The sequence below is a fragment of the Opisthorchis viverrini genome, assembly GCF_000715545.1.
Source record: "Opisthorchis viverrini unplaced genomic scaffold opera_v5_332, whole genome shotgun sequence".
Lineage (NCBI taxonomy): Eukaryota > Metazoa > Platyhelminthes > Trematoda > Opisthorchiida > Opisthorchiidae > Opisthorchis > Opisthorchis viverrini.
This window is the reverse complement of record NW_008751985.1, coordinates 337,369-359,097: the sequence shown is the minus strand read 5'-3', so window position 1 is coordinate 359,097 and position 21,729 is coordinate 337,369. Positions and strand designations below refer to the sequence as shown.

General features: G+C 43.4%; 2 protein-coding genes across 2 annotated transcripts in view; one reads left to right on the top strand and one right to left on the bottom strand.

Moving 5' to 3' along the window:
- Positions 1-21,729, top strand: part of T265_10042 (hypothetical protein) — a gene marked incomplete at both ends in the record, with an annotated part of 102,615 nt that overhangs the window by 58,995 nt on the left and 21,891 nt on the right. Inside the window, 4 exons of the mRNA XM_009176297.1 lie at positions 4,823-4,927; positions 9,855-9,952; positions 11,703-11,813; positions 21,550-21,650. Coding sequence (XP_009174561.1) covers positions 4,823-4,927; positions 9,855-9,952; positions 11,703-11,813; positions 21,550-21,650 — 415 coding nt within the window. The remainder of the gene's footprint in view (positions 1-4,822; positions 4,928-9,854; positions 9,953-11,702; positions 11,814-21,549; positions 21,651-21,729) is intronic.
- T265_10043 (hypothetical protein) overlaps positions 18,976-21,729 on the bottom strand; it is a gene marked incomplete at both ends in the record, with an annotated part of 43,250 nt that continues 40,496 nt past the window's right edge. The window contains one exon of the mRNA XM_009176296.1: positions 18,976-19,612. Within this exon, the coding sequence (XP_009174560.1) occupies positions 19,511-19,612 (102 nt within the window). The remainder of the gene's footprint in view (positions 19,613-21,729) is intronic.

Genomic DNA, 21,729 nt, shown 5'->3' with positions numbered 1-21,729 from the left:
TGAACACATGTTTGTTACTTGCACCTTATAGTTCATTTGTTTGTCTTGAAGCAGCTGAAACTGTTGAATGAACCAGGGAATACTCAAAAGTACCTCAAATAACTTTGGACTTCTAGCAAATTGAATGATTTGACTTAACGCACATTCCATGGTAATTCAGAACTATCTAACTTATTTAAAAATGGTAATATCGGAAGAAGGCGTGACACGAATGTGAGTACCAGAATGCCACTCGAATTAATATGAATAAACATAAGTTCACTTACATATTCGGTTGTTGTGCTTCAGTATTCTTGAATGCATACATTCCACCGTTGTTTTCAGAAGGTAATAAATGTTTAAAAAGTAATATATCCACTGATGGATGATCATCAAGTAAGTCGTAGATACACCACTGGGATAAATCGAAATATGAATGCAGTTTCAGCTATTTGCTAGATGGCAAGTATACCCCATTTCGAACATTTTGGTTCGCTCGTTTGTGTGGCACGCTCGACCAACTGCGTGACGGGAATCGACATCCTATGGTTTACCGGTACGAACGATAGTGATCTGGCGACCGCGCAGTAGTAGGCAGCCTTTTATTTCGATAGGACTGTACACACCGCATCCTAAAAAATAAAGGATGCATGTGGTATGTGCGTATTCCGCTTCGGACCATGCATCTCAGAACGAATAGCAGGCAATTTCGCATACACGTTCAACGTCAATCCCTACTAATACGTACGCTGTAAAGTTTGGGTATATATATATATATATATATATATCCGTACATATTTAGGGTGAGACAGGTCAATAAATCTCAACAAATTGCCGAATAATAACGTCTTTGCCAGTGTTTTCTTCCATTAGAAGCTAAAGTGCACTGATGCCAAAGGGAAGACAGAAGCTCTTGAGCCAGACGTGACTTTTCGCTTGCCAAACGAGAGCTCAACTTGCTGTGCTTTTGCATTCGGGTTGAGAAATCAAGTCACTGTGGGCATCGACAAATACACTCATTTGCATACCAATTTGGTTTTGACGGGAGGCTCGCCAGGACCACAGCTGAATGTCTCGTCGGTTCTGTTCAGGGAAGTCAATCATCAATGCAACGAGAAATGACAGCGCATTTCTTTTCCATTGATACTTAGTTCTTTCATTTGCACCATGCATGCTGGTGTTCATTATCAGGCATATCGAGATTTAATTCTCATCCCTTTCTCAGCATCAAGAGGATTAGACGGACATTGTTTCCAGAAGATGTGTTCAAGACTCTGTCCGGAGTAAATTCTAAATCACTTTCCATTCACAAAAGCTTGTAACCTGCCTACAAAGAGTCCACTTGCGGTTTTCAGTTTAAGGTGCTAAATACAATCATCTCCGCCTGCAAAAACACTTTAGCACTTGCCTTGAATGTTTGATGTACAACTGGATGTGACGTTGTGGACTTTTAGTTATTCTTCGCCCAATAGACTGATTTTTGCGAGTCCGAATATATGAGATGCGCACTGCTGATATACAATTGTAAAATGTTCCTCGGATTTTTAGCATAGATCAGCTACGTTAAGAGTACCAAGTCTTGATTGAACAATTCCCAAATAGCCTCACATTAAAAAAACAAGGAGTTTAGAAGGAATTTTAATTCACATGAGTTAAACTTCTACCTGTTAAGTAATCCGCCGTGGGGTCAGTCAGTACGTGACCAAGCGATGCAAATCACATGACTGAAGAGTGTGGCACGATGTTCTGTCTAGTTGGGAGTTACTCACACCGCTGCTCAGCGACTTACAACTAAACAGTGGGGTCTTACTAGCCGGGGTTTACAGGTGCAAGTCCCCTTGGCAGTTCGTGATTTCCATACCGCCACTGATCTCTAATAAAGGATAACATTGTGCTTCTCGACCTTTCGACACAGATTAACTTAACTTACAGGAGAAAATCTCCAAAAATAAATACTATTAGCATAATATGCTAATTGCAGAGACCAGCTGGCAGACTTAGAACAAGGCTAAAGTCGAATTTTTCGGTCAAAATTTGACGGCTTATTGATAGGTTTCAACAGAATTTGCAAGGAGTCCTTGTAAAGGTAAACTGAATGTCAAGAAGGAATATCTAGCGATAACATGACTTCTGGAAGATAGTGGCCAAGAAGCGAACATGGTAAAACCACAATCGACTGGCCGCTTTCATCATATTTGAATCCGGGACAAAGAGGACGATCCAAATCACTCACCGTACGTTGACTTCATGATCAGGAGTGAGCTATATTCTCATTGTGATGATTCTATAGAAACCCGACCAACAACTGACAGCAGAAATTCAAGGTAATTACCAGACGTTTTGATTGCAATTAGCGTTCCGAATCCATATATAGCCCTAATTTTTTCTGGTGAATACAAAAAAGTAACTTTAAGAAATTTGCAGAACTTTGGTGTGATATTTCAGGGTTGGACTAATTCGAACCGACATCTTACGCCAACAGATCAAAATTGGCTGTCCGTCCCGAAGGAATTTGATAATTGAGGAATGCATGATACGTGAGACTTCCCGCCCGATGTCAGCGTGTTATTGCTAAACCGCGCCTTGGTTAGAGTGGACCACCCCTAATTACATTAAGGATGGAAGTCTGAAAAATTTTGTAAATCCTTTTCAGCAGTCCGTAAAGGGAATAGAAGAATCGTTCTGAGGATGACAAAAACCATTAGGAGGCAACCTCTAGAGGTTAGCGAATAATAACTGAGTAGTGGGGCACGAAAACAAATCCAGACGGTATGCATCAAACCTATACTACCTTATTCTGATTAGACCAGTTAATTGAAAATACGGCAAAGTTCGCAACAGGAATACTCGTATTGCAACTTCCACTTACACGATGCACTTCTGATGTGCCAGGACAATATGTTTGGTTGTAAAATTTATGGATAAAATTTCCGCCGCGAATGTTTCCTACTACTCCCCAAGCCATTGTTTCATCTGACATCCTCGTGGGACAATTAGTACATACGGCACCTCGGCTTAAGGGCCAATTATCGTGTAGATTGTACTAACCTAAATGTTCATTTCTGTACATATGTATGTGTGTATGTAGCCGTCTATCTATCTGAATCAAGGTACGCTTGAATTTGGAACCGATACGCACGTTTTCGTCTGGAACGCAATGTAAGGTCTTTAACCCGGTCGCCCCGAAACCTAGGTTTCCTCACTCTACAAGAAACTTTGAATCTTATGATTTTGTGATTGCTAATCATAAACGCATGATGGGATCACGTATCATAATGAATCTCCAACTCTATTTTCTCTTCAGTGTTTTGCGTTGTTCTGGTCGGTTCAATTCTGAGATACGGTATTCCTCGGGTACTGAACTCAAACTGGGGAAGGTCCGGCCCACTTAGATGGTATATTGTAGTGAAATGCAATTAAGTGCTTACAGATCATTCATTAGGTACGCTCTGTTGTAGTCCCATGATTGTGAAACAAGTAAGTTGCTGATAACCTAAAATCGGATCGAAGCTCTTTCTCTATTTGCATAATCTCAAAGTCACAAGAGTTGAATGATTCCGAGTGTATTTCGTGCTACTGCTCTATCAGCTTATTAAGAGAAAGTGCTGCCACTGGCAAACAGCTCCTTTCCACGTCTAATAATGGAGTCATTGGACGACGTTACAAACATTAATTACCTTCATGACGAGAAAAACTCAGACTGGCGCCTTGTAAAGTAAGTTAAAGAACCGACTGTAAATTTCTAAACTTTGTCTGAGACAAGAAAGCAAGCTAGCCAGACTAAACTACCTGCTTAAGCTATTAAATTTATTGGAACCATGAAATTTTTTAAAGCCAGGTAGATTCCTACTGAGCAATAAAGGAGAAGCGAAAAGTTGTTGGACTTTGGTTTCACCGCTATAGAACTTCTTGGTGTGACCTAGAGGAACATACTCCTGCGTAGAGAATGTTCAGTCTACCAATGAGAGGAGAAAAACCTTCGCTGCGGGTTATTCATTGGGAAATGCCAACTGACCGGTTACAGACTATTAGACAGGGAAGCAAAACTCTCATTTGCATCTTATTTACAAAAACTGGACACCCATCTTCTCCTGAAAGCGTCTTCTTGAACTTTTCTGGATATTCATTGACTCCAATCATCAATCGCTCAAATCCAAGCAAATGGTACGAAGACTCCACAAATTCCGCAACAGATCTCCCCTTTTCAAAAGACGCAAAGCGAAATTCCACGAACAATACATACTACTCACGTGCCTCCCCATCAGTAGTATCACCGTTACACCATTCGTGCTTCCACTCTAGAAACTAGGACGTCTTGCTGTTCTGTTTTGTATTGAATAAAAAAAACAACTATAGAAAGAAGGCAAACAAACATCCTTTAACTTCACGAACCGAACGTTTGTTTGTTTAGCACAAAATGAAGTACGCAGAAGTGTGAAGTTGTTAAATGGTTACTTCGAAATATACGTTGTTGTGGGCATTTTGAATCCTGAACTACTTCCAGCTACACACACTGTGGGAAAGTTCACTCTAGAATGGCTGGCTCAAGTTGGAGGCTTAGATGTCTTTAGTTTGACAGAAAACACTACTCAAGTAATGAGAGATTCTGTGTTGCGAACCCGATGTGAAACTTGTGCAAGCCTCTAGGTACTCAGCTCTTCTTCATTATCATCACTACGAACATCATAACATCGGGGTCCGGTACGGATGCTTTGTTGCCGCACAACCATAAATTTTTGAAAACCTCTTTGTAAAGAGGAGAACAAAAGTGGATGGGGAACTGACTTAGTGCTAGCCTGCCACAATCATTTGAAGGTATCTACATCTCTAAACAATCAATCAGGTACTCCGGATGGAAAATGTCAAAAATAGTGCCATTGAATTCCCTTACCAAACAGATCGTCCTCAACCAGGTGCAGTGCGGAAGACGTGGTCTCCATCCTGGAAGGTGAGTAGCACCGACAGTACCCAAACTTTTCGTGATTTCTTTCATACGGCTCTGCCAGGTCAAGTGTCGGTCACCTCTCTGCTTCCGCCACTCTGGATTGGCTAGGGAAAACAGCACTCTCTTCGGCAAACAGCGGTTAGCATGCATAATACATGGACTAACTAACGCAGCTTCTGGTGATGGACACACTTTTAACTGAAAGTCCTCGTTGCACAACCGAAAATTCTCATTCTAACTGCCGCACTACGGATTCCCCGACACCTACCCACCAACCGTCACGAGTTATGGCCCTAAGACAATGACTGTCGAGCACCACAAGACGTCTCAGCTTCGTTGCTCTGACACACCAGGTCCCACATTCATACAATAAAACAGGTCGCTCTGTAACCTGATACACACATCTCTTGTGATTCAGGGATATAGCGCTTTGACGTCATAGTTGTCTCAGATTGGAAAACACCAACCGAGCTTTGTGGATTCGTGCACTGATCCCATCCACGAGGAGGTGGTTCAGCTCGCCGACAGTCAACACTAATACTACTTCCAAGACATGGAAAACTCTACACACACCTTCGAGTGCCTCTTTAAGTCACGTATCTGGTGACCGCATGTCCAGGAGCATGACCTTTCAATTATGGGTACGAAGTGCTCGCGAAAGAGGTGGACGACTTTGGCCAATTCATCCAAAAAACACTGCACCTTCTCGTATTTCGAAGATGAGAACAATATCGTCTGCATATTCTAGTCCAACAAGGCTTTCCTTAGCATATATTAAACACCAAGGTTGCGATGACTTTCCGGCTTCCGTTTCATCCTCTCGTTGATAACGAACTTAAATAGGAACGGAGTGAGAGTACACCCTGAGGAACACCACCTTATGTATGGGAGCTCCTGGAGAGCTCTACGCATAATCTCACTTTTCCGAAAGTCTGAGAATTCAAAGAAATTATGTCCACAACTGCCGGGGCATTGCTTGATAGGCGAGCGTGTCAAGGGAAACAGATTGGTCAACGGAGTCGAGCGCGCCCTGGAAATCCAGGAATACCAAAAACTGCGGGTCGTTCGTGCGTATGGCGTTGTTCTAGCACCTAACAAATTGTAAAGATCTGGTTCCAGGCCGAAATCCCGCTTTCCGCTCTGGAGTCAGTTTTTCGATTCCCACTACAAGCAAGGGAAAAGGAGTAACACCAAGAGTCTCGTTACGACGGTACCAAGTTAACCGCCCTAAAATTACCGCATTCACTGCAAGCCAGTTTTTTTTAAATGGGTACCATCGCCAACTCTCCACACGTGTCTCAGACATTCTTGTTTTTCCGAAACGCAGGAAAATTGCTCAGACAAGCGTTGACTAAGGACTTGATCCTCATCGTTGAAGAATGCGGGTGTGGTGTTATGCGGACCAGGAGCCTCGTGGTGCCTGAGAGAATATATGCAGTCATAAACTCCTGAGGCCATAGTGGTTTTCACGTTCACCTCCCAGGGTTCTAAGAAGGCTGTATGCTCCAGATGACTTCCCAACGGCCGAGGCGTTCTCCTTTAATCGAGTGGTCACGGTACTCTAGTCCTCGATATGTATGCTCACAGGTGACCTCCGGGTACCGATCTCACGGAAAGTCTGCAACAATCGTCAACCATGTCAGTCTTTCTGAGTCCATTCTATTTCCTTGATCTTCCGAATTCACTAGGCTTCACTGTTGGTGAATGCACACGCATACTTTCACCGAACCCTTGAGGCGAAACTATGTTCAACACTGGTGGATACACTTCTCCAAGATTCAAGCAGTACCATTGTTGTCTGATATCCATTGCTTAAGTGGGCATGGTAGCGCCGTGACACAGGCAAATCTCCGAGCACTGTGCAAAGAGGTGGCAATCTCGTTCCAACCTGAATTCTCAGTTGGTATTTGAGAGGTTGGGAATGACTCCAGAAGATCATGCCAATCTCGTCTAACATCCAACTATGTCAGTCGCTTAGTTGCCGAGCTATTTTCCCGTACCTTATGTGGCCCTGAAAAAATGAAGGGAGAAGCGATTCCGGATGACTGCGTGGTCAGAATCGACAAATGTGTTCCAAAACAACCGACAGCTGTTTATTACTCCGCACCATCAGTAAGTGATGACCATTGGATCGTTTTGAGTTCGTAGCGGGCTCGTCGTTGGAGGACATCATGCGACCAGAAGAATTCGGCTGTTTCGGAATTTAGTACTGCATAAAAGCAGTCTGTGGTCAGCGCATATCAGAAGCAATTGTTCATCAGTGTCTGTACGTACCAAGTCCAATTAATACTGACCACATGATTGGGTCTGAGGTGTGCTGAGCCTAATCTTGATGCTCTTTCAGATCATGGTATTTAGCTCACCGCAACAGGACATTCCGGGCATCATAAGACTCGTTTTGGATGGTATCTGAGCTGCGTCGTTTGGAGCGTAAGTAGACGCAACACACGGGAATCTATCAACTTCCCGCTTGTGAGAATCCTTCACAGAGTTTGCCAGACGAAAGGCACAGATGTGACTATCAGTCGGTATCCAGTCAATCGAGGATCCTTCCGCTCGGTGCCTAGGGCCGATACCAACCCCTTCATATCCCACCGCAGTGGCCTTTTAATCTTCAGAGGTGCGTAGTCTGAAGTGAATGGAGAGTGAGGGGGCTGGTAGCTCAACCACTGTGCTTGCATCTTTAATCCTTTTTTCTGAAAAACAGCACACATCATTGTCAAACAAAACCAGTGTGAGAGCGAATGCAGCTTGTTGTCCTGATTGTGAACATTAAAAGCGGTTAGTTATACTGAGTGTTGAGGCTTCAGAATTGATTTCGAGGTGTCCGAGGATGACGCACTGATGCTGCCGTCAAAACCAATGCAGAACGAACGGACTCACCAATTCGAACTGACGGGCCTACAAGGAGAAAGTTGCTATTGGGGGGAGGGGAGGGGAGAGAGAAGTTTGTGAAAGAGACAGAGGGGAGGCGACATTAATGGTATGTTTTCGCTAAATCGCTCTGCGAAATGCAGCAAGTAGGGCGATTCCACTTATGGCACCATGCAATGACCGATTTGGAATGAGTTTATTTGATTATGCAATTCATGGTTGTACGTGGACTGGGATACTGTCAGGTCGCCTACACCTGGAAGGAAGGACAAATATGGTCCACGACCAAGGACTTTGGATAAAATGGCCGACTGTAAGGTAGTGGCGTTTGGTGGAAAATGCAAACGCGTTATCATTTTCATGGAACATATCTTTACATGTGTACCAGCTGCAAGCCAGAGGGTCAGGAGACTGTGTTCCGCAGACCTCCAACCATTGACCAACCTAGTGTGAGAGACTGTATGAGTGTCGAATGGACAACTCACCAGTATACCTCAGTGAGTCCCAGAGGCTAAAAAACTGCCACACCACGGTAAGGGCCAATCTCTTCGTGACGGAATTCGCTACCTCAGAATTAAATGGATCAGAACAACACTAACAACTGAAGGAAAAATGAGGTTGAAGATTCTTTATTTTAAGTGAGCTCGCCTTATTCTCGTGAACAGCAATCAAGTGATCATGGGATCCAAGGTTTTCATAGTAATGTGAGGGGATTTGATCACATTCAGCAGAGGTTTCATCATGCCAGGAAAGCCAGTCTATGTTGAAAAGTCGAGAAGCACCGTACGGTTGTTGAGAGTCATCATTTCACAAAACTCAGAAGTCTTTATCCGGCCAGTGGTTAAAAACGTAGCCGTTTCGCAGAGTTCATAATCACCAGTGTGACTACCTCTCCTTAAGAGAGGACAGTGTCACTCATCCGTCAATGACGGATAACCTTGAGTGGCGACTTCTCAGGAGGAAGTTCCACGGTCCCATGAAATTATTCTTCCCCTGAGCTGCTTATTGTTTCGTAGTAATGTGAGGTGATCTGGTCACATTTTGTAGTTTTCAAGGTTCCTTATGAAGCAAGCAAGCCTTGATTTCAGGACGACCGGGTTGAGGACCTTAAACGGCTTTTCGGACAAAAACGTACGTGTCGGTTACAAAATGCAACCGTGGTTTTACACAAAGTTTTAAGCATATAAGTGCTTGCATCCATACATACATACGAATATATATATATATATATATATATATATGCTTGCAAGTGCAAGTAGGGTGTTTTTACCTGGGTCCCATATAAACGTCAGAGGTCAGCACCATGAAACCCATTAGGAAAGAACTGAAACAGTCAAACTGACCCAAAATTTAGGCCACACAGTTAACGATTCAAATAAGCAACATTCCCCCCGCTTTCTTCCTGCTACCGGTCATCATTGTGGAAACCAGATGTATCTGAACAGTCGTTTCCAGTGAAGAAGTTTAGAAACTAATTCAGAATTAAGGATTCAATTCGTCCGAGTTGGACAGGTATAAGACATTATGGACCGCACTCTGCCATTCATCCACAAGTATATGACTTGTTGATATTTTTTTGAAACAAGTCTCTTTGGTTTCAGTGCACAAATTTTGAGCCCGTGGAAATTAATATCCTGTAGTTTTTTTTAATCATATTCTATTTTGAAGTGTTCGACTGCCGCTTGTGGTGCTAAAAATTGAAAGAACGAAGATTTTTGCCTGAAAAACGTAAACTTTTGAACTCTTCTCGAACCGGCTTGGATGTATCCATATACTCTTTGAACATGAAGTATCACCACCATCTTTTTGATGCTTCATGCTAATTTCACCTCCATCCTGAAATATTATATTGAAAAGTGGAGCGGGTATTTAGCACAAAACGGAACAAACTCAGCTGAGTTCTGGAAACTTACATTTATCGATTACATCGGTGAATACCGTGAGTATAAGACCGAACCTGCTAAGGCACTTACATCCACATTTTGCGCAAGTTCACATGTTCGAAGTCGTATTGAAAGGGGTTCAGTCCTTTCCAATTGGCTCGCTTGTTTTCCAGCATTGTAACGAATTGCGTCCTTATACTACTCACGTCTGCTTACCCAAGCGTACTTTTTGCCGTCTTGTTGAAGACTACGCCTTGCCTTGGGTTGAAATGTAGGTTACATTACTTAGAACCTACCTGAAGGCCAAGTTGGAATCAGAATGCACTCAATTTCAAAATCAATCAATCTCTGAAGAACTTCATTTTTCTGGATTCTGTTACTCCATGTGGTCCAGTGTGCTTTAGGCAAATAGGTCAGATTAATTCAGTCAAGAAACCGAACATAGAGTATGTAAAGCATCTAGATCTCACTGCCATAGAGTTGTGAAGAAAACAAAACGGAGCCGTACGCTGCGCAGGTAAAGAGCTCTTCGGACTCGTTGCTCAGAGCGAAAAATGCTGCTCTGACTTTTGCTATTCATACCTTCATTTCGCTGTCAAATGTCAGGTGTCCTAACAATGTGCTGCGGAGATCCGAGAGACACGTTCTCTTACAACCATTTATAGAATAAGTGGTGTTTTCTTTTGATTCCTTAGGCAGGTTGATAAAAGACGAACGTGTTGCAAACGTTCAAGTATTCTCAACTATCCTCACGTTACCAACACTCAACAATTTGCTCAGAGGAAGAATAGCTCCATAACAAGCCTGCAGGTTCCATCTGAGATTGCGTCACTCGAGGTCAGCAGGCGACCAAATCTCAGTTGGAAATTCCCAAGTGGCTCTACTTTGCCAAAAATTTATAGTTAATCCTGAGCAATGCGCTGCCGAACCGAAGGTTGCCAGCCACCGTAATCCCGCTCAGAATGCGAAAATAGTGTACACGGCAATTTAGTAGTGTAGTACACGGCAATGGCGTTCATGTGGCAGTTTTCTGGCCAGGAAGCTCTCCGGACTGAACAGATGGTCGTTCAACCATGGCCATCAGTTAACCATCAGATAACCACCCAAATGTTATTGAATTGGTATGCAGTCTTCGCAGTGTGGAAACGCTTCTTCGTGGATGACTGCGAAACAAAGGCTGAAGAGGCATGGGACAAGAACACGGCCCTGATTCACACCAAGAGTCCTCATCTGGGCTTTCGTGCCAATGCAAAATGTTTTCATGAAGCTGACAAATGTGTGAACAACCAGGCATTTGCAGGATGTTCCACAGTGTTTCTCTGTTGACAGAGTTAAAGATAATAAGGAAGCCTAGAAAAAGTTTCCAGGGTAATTGATTCAGTTCACGAAGGTCCCCTTGGGTTTGTCACGCGGTAAAAATAAGGAAATCCACATTGATCCTCAAGAGTGTCTTCCTTCAGAATTTCACCTACTGGTCAATTAAGCAGGACACGGCAATAATCTTGCGCGCTGTGCACACAAAACTAATTTCGTCAGTGTATATACTCTGTCTATTTCCTTCCCCTGCGTACATTACAATTATCACTGCACCCTTGAAGTCTTGTCATTTCCCAGGGTGTAGCGTTCAGTAGTTTGATTCACGTTACCGCAAGCCAAATGAACTAGTGCCGACCTTCAACTGCATTAGGCCACCTGGTGAACTGAAAGGGCTATTTTTTCCATCCTCATCTCCGTAATTGATGTGTTGGTTTGGCTTTTATTGGGCGGCCGTAGCTCTAAGTCATTTAGATCCTAATTTCAGGTGTTCAGATTTTATTGTTTGTCCTGCTCGTGTTATTCTGAGGATTTTTCGCCGTCCCCACGATTCGTTCTTTCTCGGCTCTGCTACAGCTACTTAAACCAGTGTCTAAGTTTAAGGAAGTCCGGGACCAAACTAGTCGTGATTGTTTCCAACTGAGAACTCATATTTTTCGCTGTATAAGCATCCGTCGAAAATCTCTCACTTTGTTGTCATTCCTCAGACGCCCCATAAAACCTCTGTTTGCTACCTCCTATCTCCGCGAATCTCCCAAAGAAATGCATGAAAGCCAAGAGACCCAGCATCTAACGCCTCGCCTCTCTGGGTTGGATGGGTGAGTGCTGCAACCGACCTCCGTCTGCTAGTTTGCACCTGCTGATATCTCACATTCTTCCCCACAAAATGACGCACCCTGCTCCATGGTTTTGAAAGTCTTTCATCTTAAGGCTTAAACAAACCATTTAGAAAATGAAGTCATCGTTTCCACCGGCTGCTACCCAATTCCTTTCTTCTAAGCCTTGGTGTAGTATGCAGTTCGTCATCTTTGGAAAAGACGCTATTCCTCACTGACACCATTGAACCAAAGATTCCTCAGTGCCCTATATGTGCGCAGCACCCTATTAGTATTTGTCACCATTGTGCAATGCAAACCCATCGGATTATTGCCTGGGTAATCGTTCTGTTGTATTTTCAACTGCTTGTTGGCCTAGTTCTGTCGACAGAAGTCGAAGGAGCTATTCGTTTGTGAGTCACAAAAATAGCCGACAACTCGTCCGCATGCGGTCTATGATAGCCCAACAAGAGCTGAGAATTAAAAGATATTGTAGCGGTTGTCGACACTCTAGAAGCGACCACTCGCTGTGGAATCCACGCTATTCGACAAGGAAGAAATAAAAGCACACATGACTACTGGTGAGTAGGCTGATAGTGGTTAGATTTCAGTGCTTCGAAAGTAAACGGACTGTCCTGAAACTCATTATCAACACCGGAAATCGATCGACTTTTTAAGCGCATACACGTTGTCTGGCTCAATACAGTTTGCTATCACGAGTTACTAAGTCCGCTTTAGGTATTTGTGAATAACATTGGGCTAGTCAGCTCTCTTGTTTAGACAGTTTTTCATTCCAATGGGGTTTCGTGTTTGGTGAGGGCGAATACTTCGCCAAATGTGCTTCATGATACAGGGTAACGGCACCAGAAGTAAGTAGCTTCACGAGCAACTAGCGGTAGAGTGATGGTTCTGGAATCAAGTAGTAAAACGGACCTAGTGTGTCATGGAGATTCCTAAATGGGTTAATTGGCTCATAAGTCACAAGACATCAGCGTCAGTTGCGGTTTCAGTTGGTGTTTCAGAGTGATGCCAAATCACTTTTTGGGTCCGAAAGATATGCTTGTGGAAACTTCTGGCTGTAGCAAAATAGTTCCGGCGAATCAATAGACCAGTGCGCATGTATTTTGGAATGTCGAAGTCACGCTTCAGGTCCACAAATGCTTATACCCTTTAAGACTGTCTTCATTCAATAGATTTGGATGCAAAACATTGATCATGTGCAAGCTTTTGTGCTCAAATACACCAAAAGCAAAAAATATCTCAGTAAAAATGCTAGGTACAAAACATTTATCAAGTAAATGCAGTCAAAACAAAATATAGCTCGTTTTGGGGTTACTGCTAAATCGTGTGCTTGGTTTGCTCCTGGCGACTAACCAGACAATGCATGCTTGAATAACAGTCTATGTAGACATCTCTTGTGAGCCGTACGAAACGATACCACTTCGCAATCTAAGATGGATAGAGCGCGTAAAGTTTCACACAGCAACTATAGGCATTCCCAGTGCAAATTTTCTAGCCAATTGATAATGCAGTTCGAAAAACAGTGGACGCAATCGGCCGAGTAAACCATGTTTGAAAATATCTCCTTCTTGACAACATGAACTTGCTTATGCCGCATACTGAGTTATCAGTGTAAACTTCCGTCGATGCAGCTCGACATGTTTATTTTATGCATCATACGAGACTTAAAACAACCAAAGTATGAGTTTAGATCGATAGTATTAGTCATTAAGCTCTAATGAATGACAAATGAAATGATCGCTCTAATTCATCACCACGTACAATTAACCTTAGTTAATCCGAAGATCCAGTCTCTATGGACATTGCTTCATACCTACTGCGCTCCTTTTTGTCGATTTATACACTCGTTTAATCTGTCATGTTATCACTTTCTAAAGTGGGACACATCATCGGTAATCGACAGCAGTTTAGCATGAGCGTATGTCATCATAAAGCTAAGGTCGATGTGCGGCGATCAATTTTACCTGAGACGCCACAAAATCACGGATCAATCGGAAATGATGTCAACAGGTTACTTCCCTCGGATGTCGGAAGAATAGTTGATTGAAGTTGCACTTGTCTGCTCGGAATCAGTGGTTGTCAAACCCAGCTCCCAGGTACAAAAAAAGCGGGTCCAAAGGGAAAAACGCAGGCAGAGAAAACATGACGAACGCTATCGGTTCCAGCTATACGCAGAGGATGGGCAAAGTCTGGATTAGTATGCGTGGTGACGGCGGGTAACCTCGCGCCCTGAGTGCCGTTGATGCAAACAATAACATTACAACAACATTATTACTTTCAGCCGACATCATCATTAGCATATTTCGTGCCGCGGCATCTACGAAGAACCAATCCTACTCCGACACATGGCACGGTTTGTAACTGCTATCATCCTACTGAGAAACGATAAATTGGTTGTCTTCCCGATGCACCATTCGCAAAAAACATCCATCTCTCCTCCAAGTTGCAGAAGTGGAAAACTCTTGATCGACCGAAAACTAAAAAAACGATTTTGTCACCCATTGCAAAGTTAACATGTATAGATTTTCGCTTAGGAAGACAAAACATTTACGTATGAATGTTTCCGATTGATGAATGTGGCCAGGATATACAGACGATGTCTACGGCAGCTTGTTTATGACCAGCGTATGGTACTGAAAGAGTGTAGCGTGGGAATTCTCTGACTTCAGCATTCCTGAAGTGCATTTTGCTTGTTACGCTGAACGAAAAAGATTGCTTTTGATCACCAAAAGTGTTATCTACAGTGCATCTAAAAATAATCGACATCTGTGACCACTCACAGATAACGATTTTTCACAGCGCACCATAACCGGTGGATATTTACACACGCATGGACCCAGGATATTTGTATGATTCGTTGCACTGATTTAATTCCTTGTGGGATTTTCTGTGGAAGTACATCAGGATCCTTCAGAATGGATGAGACCATGGTTGTCTGCCTATAGCGCCTAGTCCGAGTGTTATAAACAATGCAAAGTAGTATCGTTTGCTTAGTGCGCCACGGTTCAAACAGATTTTCATCAGCTTATCACATCACATTTGTTGGGCTTTGACTACTTGTGAGTAGGATGTGGGGATTATTTTGGCGTCACGGAGCCTTGCCCAAGATTACTGATTTCGCACGAATTAGGGGATTAATTTGACCATACCCATGTAAAGCAGTTCATTTACTGCTGTGCGTTCGGCTTGAAGAATCCCGTCCTAGTTGGATCCTAATTAGATTGCATTTTTTCGTATTTGGCTAATACAACATCATGCAGAAAAACTTTATTTCCGTGTCCTTGCACAATAATGTCCCAGCTTGCAGGACCGAGCTAGAGGGGTTACTAACGGGACAGCCTCTAGTTTATAATGCGGCTGACCGGATTCCGCTCAGGCACGCAGATACCACCATGTGGCTTGCAGGACCTCTCCTGCACGGCTCGACAACTCTGTAATACAAAACCATCTATGTGCTGTCCAGTACTGCTGCGTTTCAGGAACAAACATGATGCCCCATTGGTCACTACAACCACTAGCCTCTCTCAACTCAACCCACTAACTCCATACCATTAAGACTAAATTAGCTGGTAGTAAAGACAAACTTCTGATGCCACACTTACCCAAACCCACAGGTCTGCAGCTCAGCGCTACACGAATGAAATTCTTTGCTATCCGCAGTCTAAACAGGTCAAGTGCTTCGAAGTGATACACCCTCTTCGGCCCCTGTGTCCATCCAACCTTACGCGCCGAGACGTCGAAAAGGCATCTGACAGTAGTACCGCGGAATTCACAAACCAAAACTGTCACTCAAACCATTTACTATCTACCCTAACCGTGCTAAGCCTTCAAAAGCCTCTACCGATGCTGGAGTTGACATGGTATACCAAAATCCTCAGCCCTCTAGCACTGATTACTCCCCAAATTTTCAAAACTCCGAACCTGCTTTGTGGCAAAATTCTCAATATTCTGGTGCCGACTTGTGTCACAAACTTGTCCATTGGTTTCAACCCAAACGTCTCCTTCCAATGAGCCTTTGACATTCCCTACTTTTTAGTCGGGCATATACTTATATCATCTCTGGCTGCCGCAATCGAACAAATAAAATTAACTACTGCTGCAGCACATGCAACATTTTCCAAGCTCGGACTTAAGACTGCCGTTGACAAGGACAGCATCGGTTCTTGGTCCAAATCCCCTGAATCTCTCCACTCCTCCAAAGTCCTTCCCTCTGTTGTCAAAGCACCCCACTAAACCCCGAGTTCTTGATTCTAGAATTCAATCGACAAATCCCGACCATGTTCATTATTTCGCATAAGTACACCACAAGAACCCCGAATCATGCATGTCCAAGTACTTTGTAGAACCCAAATGCTCACCAAACGATACCTAATCCTGACCATTAGCTGGTTCCACTTCCCCGGCTACTATTTGCCCAAGTTCCATTTTGACAGTTCCATACTCCACTACAGCCTACAACTCTTCCAAACCACATACAGCTCCAAAAACACCAGCTGGTTGTCCTCACTGCCTTGTTCATATTGGTTAGAAGATCACATCATCTGGATTTCTTACTAGGAGACTCCTCATTCTGACAGCACACGGTTTGAATCGCTTGACACGCGCTTTCTAAATAGTCGCCACAAAGTGTCACACGTGCAGCGTATTCTAAGCAGCCAACTTCCACGGAGTTCCCACTAGCCTCTTTGGAGTACCAGAGTGAGTGTAACCTAAGAAAGCGTAGAACGTCTGTGTCTACCTCACATCGATGCCTTGAAAACCAGACTCATCCAGCCGGGTGAAACACAGGGCCCGTTCTTGACATTGCTAAGCAACCTATCAGTTGTGTACCGGATTAGATTCATCGACCGCACCGAACCACACACTCACATGGTGGCACGAAAAAGTTTGGACACTGGAGAAAGCTGAGTTAACGAGTGACTTTCCGTCAGAAGAGGGAAAGTGTGTAAAATCCCTTCGGATGTTGACCCAAGTCGGCTACAACTAGAAGCACTATCAGTTGGACTTACTTTGAAAATTCCGCCCAGAGAAATTGACCACAATTTCAAAAAGGCAGATTTCGAACACTTGTTTGACTAACTCAATGAAGTTCTGCCTGCGTCACCTGAGAAATAATACTGGTTCAAAGCGAAATGAAATGACTTCAGAACACAATGCTTCAGATGATCTAATACAAACCACAACTGGCCATATCAAAGTCAGATATGGGATCTGGCGCAGTTATTCTAAATAAAGTGGCTTGTGTGCCAAAATACGCGCAGTTTTAGCCGGTAAGTCCAAATTTTTAAACGATAAACAACTACGCCATCTACTATTGGTGGAAAAATAAATAACTGGCGTCTTTTTTCATGGCTTCATTCTTCCGACAATGCTTCAACTGTCGCTGTGCATATATGAGAGCTTTATAGACTTCCAAAAACTCATAAACACAGTCTATCTATTTGCCGAACTTTAGCTCCGAATACATGGCACTCTCGTCCCCCAGCTAACCAGCCGGTAGGTATTCTAAGATCCGCCAGAAAAACTCCCACAAAACACTGTGATAAGCCCATATGAACATGTCTCACCTAGAAGACATTGGTACCTCTTATAAGATCATGTTTTCATTTGATTTCCAGTGACTTTCAACGTCCCCACTAATGAGATTGGATTTATTGAGCGATTCTCTGAAATCCAACCACTTATGCTCATTAGAAGACAAGGTCAAGGTCTTCCGACAGCACCAAAATACGAGTCTTTTCTTTCCGGGCCAGGCGTTCCCAGATGTCATGTTATCGGGACTATGAATGGCAACAGTGAGCAACTGCTCACAACCTTACTCGATAGAAGCAACGCATCACAATATAGACAGACTCAGGCAGTGGCCACTCCCATTTACTTGATTACAGGGCCCTGCTCCAGCGAGACGTCCAAGAGTTGGGCAGCACAACAGCGGTGCGATAAGTTAACCACAAAACAGATAATCAGTTCACCTTACTTCGGCATACAGCTTGATGTAACCAGTCTAGCTTTCTGAGATTAAAGTGGCACGAATTGAGATGCCAGATGGCAGTGAATCAACAGATCGAACGAAGACCTCATGGCTAATTCGACTATGAAAATTTACGGACATAGGAACTGCTAACCGGAAACAGTAAGCCTCTGCTAGTTATAATGCCCATCACGGAGATGATAAAAAGAAGGAAAAGTAAACAGATATAAGGAATTGCTATTCGTCTCTAGAAAAACTAAGCCCATGATCATTTGAAAGTTACTTAAGGGTAATGGGTCAAGCTACGTGACACAGTTCAGGATGCTGGTGCACAGAGACGCGGAACACGTGGTGCAAGCCGTTAGCAAAAACAAAATAGTGGATAGCAAAACCTAGAAAACGCGGGAGCTAAGGGATAAATTGATCGATGTTGGGAAGCGATCGATATTCCATCACGCAGAAAGTGCTCTACATGAACGCAGAAAATTGGTGGGAATTCATTTGTTGCGTATATATTTGAGCGCTTACAGAATGAGGATAAAATTACCTCAAATAGGTGTGTGGAAACTAACCATTGGCATTCCACCCGGCTTTCTGCAGAAAAGCGGAGATACTCTATGAATTTATCCTTATTGGCAGAATGCATCTGATGAATCTCCTGGGAGATTCGAACTGGGGATCCCCAGACTAGGGTTTGTAAACTAAACCGCTGAGCTACGACCGGTAGATTGTACTTGCATACGACACAACGCCACTCACTGAATCTATATCACGTGATCATATATTGACTGGCTCCTCGAGTGATGAGTTATCAGTTGGAAGGTTCACTTGTGGCGTGAATCATTCTTCTTTCTGACCTGAGAGTACAAGGAGACTTTGGAATTGCCGTCATCATGTTTATCATCCACCCTCAGAATACACAACCCATCTATCCACCCCACGAATACTGGGTTGGTTCCGGAATCTTGTCCGAGAAGAGATAACACCTAGTTGGTTACCCCAGGTAGTCTTTCCAAACAAGGACTATTGTGGTTGAGACGCATCCGATGTAAGATGCGCTGATGTTATCGATTTATGACACAGGCTCTGTTTACGCAGCGTTAAGACAAGTTAACACCTGGTGCACTCTACGATCGCAACCTATAGGGAAAAAAAGAGGCACATAAGAATAAATGCATTCTGTTCAGATGAGAGAAACGAATAAAAGTATAATAATTACTAAAAAAAATCACAATTACGCACATCAGCGTTAAAAAATCAAGCCCAAAAATGTGGACAGCAAACAGTTAAATATACAAACGAGTGGCCATTCACTGGAAGGAAACAATATATCGGTGGAGTGGTTGATTAGTCAGCAACAAGGATAATGCCAACAACAAATGAAATGGGGACGACTGGGTATCGAGGAGGATGGTCAAGTAAGAGAAGACGTTTTATCTGTAAAGACAGTCAAAAACAATGTTGGTTATTACGAAGTGTCGCCGTTTTCAGCCGTTATCCAAAGTGACTCGTGATGTACTAAATATGAAAAAACGGAATGTTTTGATTATAGGTTATAGCTAGTATTAAATATTCTGTTTCACACCGTTGAATGAGAGCAAAATGCAGATGCGAGTCGTTTTATCACATATGTTACTGATTTCGAGTGACTGGTGATCGGATTTCGTTCCAGCTTGGAGCCTGTGCAGCCCCGACGTGATCACGACTCTTAGTATGCTTTGTAGCCGAGGCCTCGCCGGGCCACTTTGGCCGACAGTATATTGTGGAGGATGAAGACCACGGGTTTTGGGCACCCAAGCATATCCAGTTCCTGAAAGAAGAGAACATTGGCACAATTCTCAAATCAATAGACAGATTTATTAATGATTCAAATCCAGTCCAGTCAAAACCAGTAAAAATAAAAATTGCTATACATGTTTCACAAGTTAAACATCAATTTTGGGTGCACAGGCTTTTGTGACTGAAGCTCCAACTGACTGGGCTGTTAGAGAGAGTTGATCATTCTCGTATGTCATTATTTTGGGTCAATTTCCGTCGGACATACATGTGTAGTGAACACACAGTAAGATAGGCTGCATTGTCAAAGCAGACAATTCAACTTAGCAGCTATAGGCCGTATACCATAGGTACATTGGTTCCTTTCCTTTGCCTTCTTGATTCGTTGTTGCTTATTCATTTAATGAAACAAGGGTAATTGCGAGTGACCACATATGGACTTGTTTTTCTTTACATCGTCTCACAGTGTAGGTTATTCGGAACTTGAACGTTTCGCTAGATTACGTGTTGAGACTTGGACTTACTTCAAGATCAAGCTAAACAGTGGCAGTCCCGTGGAAAGACCTCCGAAGAGAGAATAATCTCCAGAAAGTTGGTTACCTTACTTTTTCTTCGATTATCCGCCTTTTGGGAGTAAGGTTAAACCCGAGTTCTTCAGCAGTTTCCGTTCATGGAGTCGGGACTTCTGACAGTAGTGTCAATTCGATTTCTTGGAACTACCCTGCCCCTGGTATGGGTAATTTATTTGGTTACTGGAGATGGCTCAGTGATAAGAGCGCGAATTTGCTGACCAGAAGGTCCGTCATTCGAACGCGACCTCTGCCTCTCGACTTGCCCTGTCTAGGCTAGGGCAACCTGCCAGTATCCCAGCCATCGTTTAACATTCGGGTGGCATGACAACTAGGCACCGAAAGGGTGCTACAGCTGAATAGCGACACAAATCGAGGACAGTAAATATTGGCGATGCTCCTTCGTACTCGTTTGTTCTTTTTGTCTTGAGATGCATCGGGAAAAACTGCTGGTGTATTCCTAGGCCCAAAAACACTGAAACTTGTTTCTCCGGCTAACTTCACCAATTTTACCTCTGGCGGGCTTGTAAACGCAGCTTGGTTCGATTTTTTTCAATATTCCCCACATGCCCAACCAGTTATTATTCCGATGTTTGGTCCAATGCACATAGCTACAAGAACTCAAGCAAAAAAGGTGTTTGATTTCTTGATACTTGCCTCTTATCCTACCGGTTTTCTCGTCCTACTGGATGACGTTCATAATTCTCGCTTACCTTATTTTTGAGACGTATGCACTATCTCACTGCGTGACATTTGTACTCTACTCATCGGCAGTTATTTATCAATGCCACAAATGTTTCTGCGGTTAGGTAGCTAGGTTGCCAAATCAAGCACATGTTTCGAAGCTGTCCTCGCGATAAACCGTACGGATACGTGTTGTCATTTTGATGGGCCAATGTTCGATGGACAGCGACGGGACCTTGGCATATCAAGGGATGCAGAGGCCCGCAAGTACTGACTATCAATGATGACATTCGTCAATCATCTGATCTGAATTTTGTTGGTTGGAGCTAAGCATGCACGGTTCATGAGTGTTGTCCACGCTTACTCACTTGATGTTGTCATTGGCCGACAGTTTATCCATTCTGAACGTAACCAGCCGTGTAGCATCAAGAAATGGGTGTTGTTCAATTTTCTGGTTGACTGAGCACCCTTCTAAGACGAAAGCCTCCATTTTCTGTTTTCTAAAACCATGTGTTTTTCATAGCTCTGTTGCCATTCAGGCTATTTCAAGCACACAACGGTATCTGTACAACAATATACCGAAGGATCCTGGTTCTTTCCAACCTTATTCCACAGCATACTCATATTTATTCAGTTCGTGCTGTGTCCAACGGCATGCTACTCAAGTTTTTCCACTATATATCGAATCACACTACCTTATATTTCTTATCCTTTTCAGTGGTCATGTGACCCATGATGCCCCTATCTCTGGCTCTCCTCTGTACGTGATCCGTGCGTTCTTGCCAGTGATGGACTCGTTTGGTTTCGAGACCGATCTGCGTACGCATTCACAAGGGCAGGCATTTTGCTTACTTGTCTTCAATCATTGGCAAATGGTTCCCGGAGACCCTCTGGATCG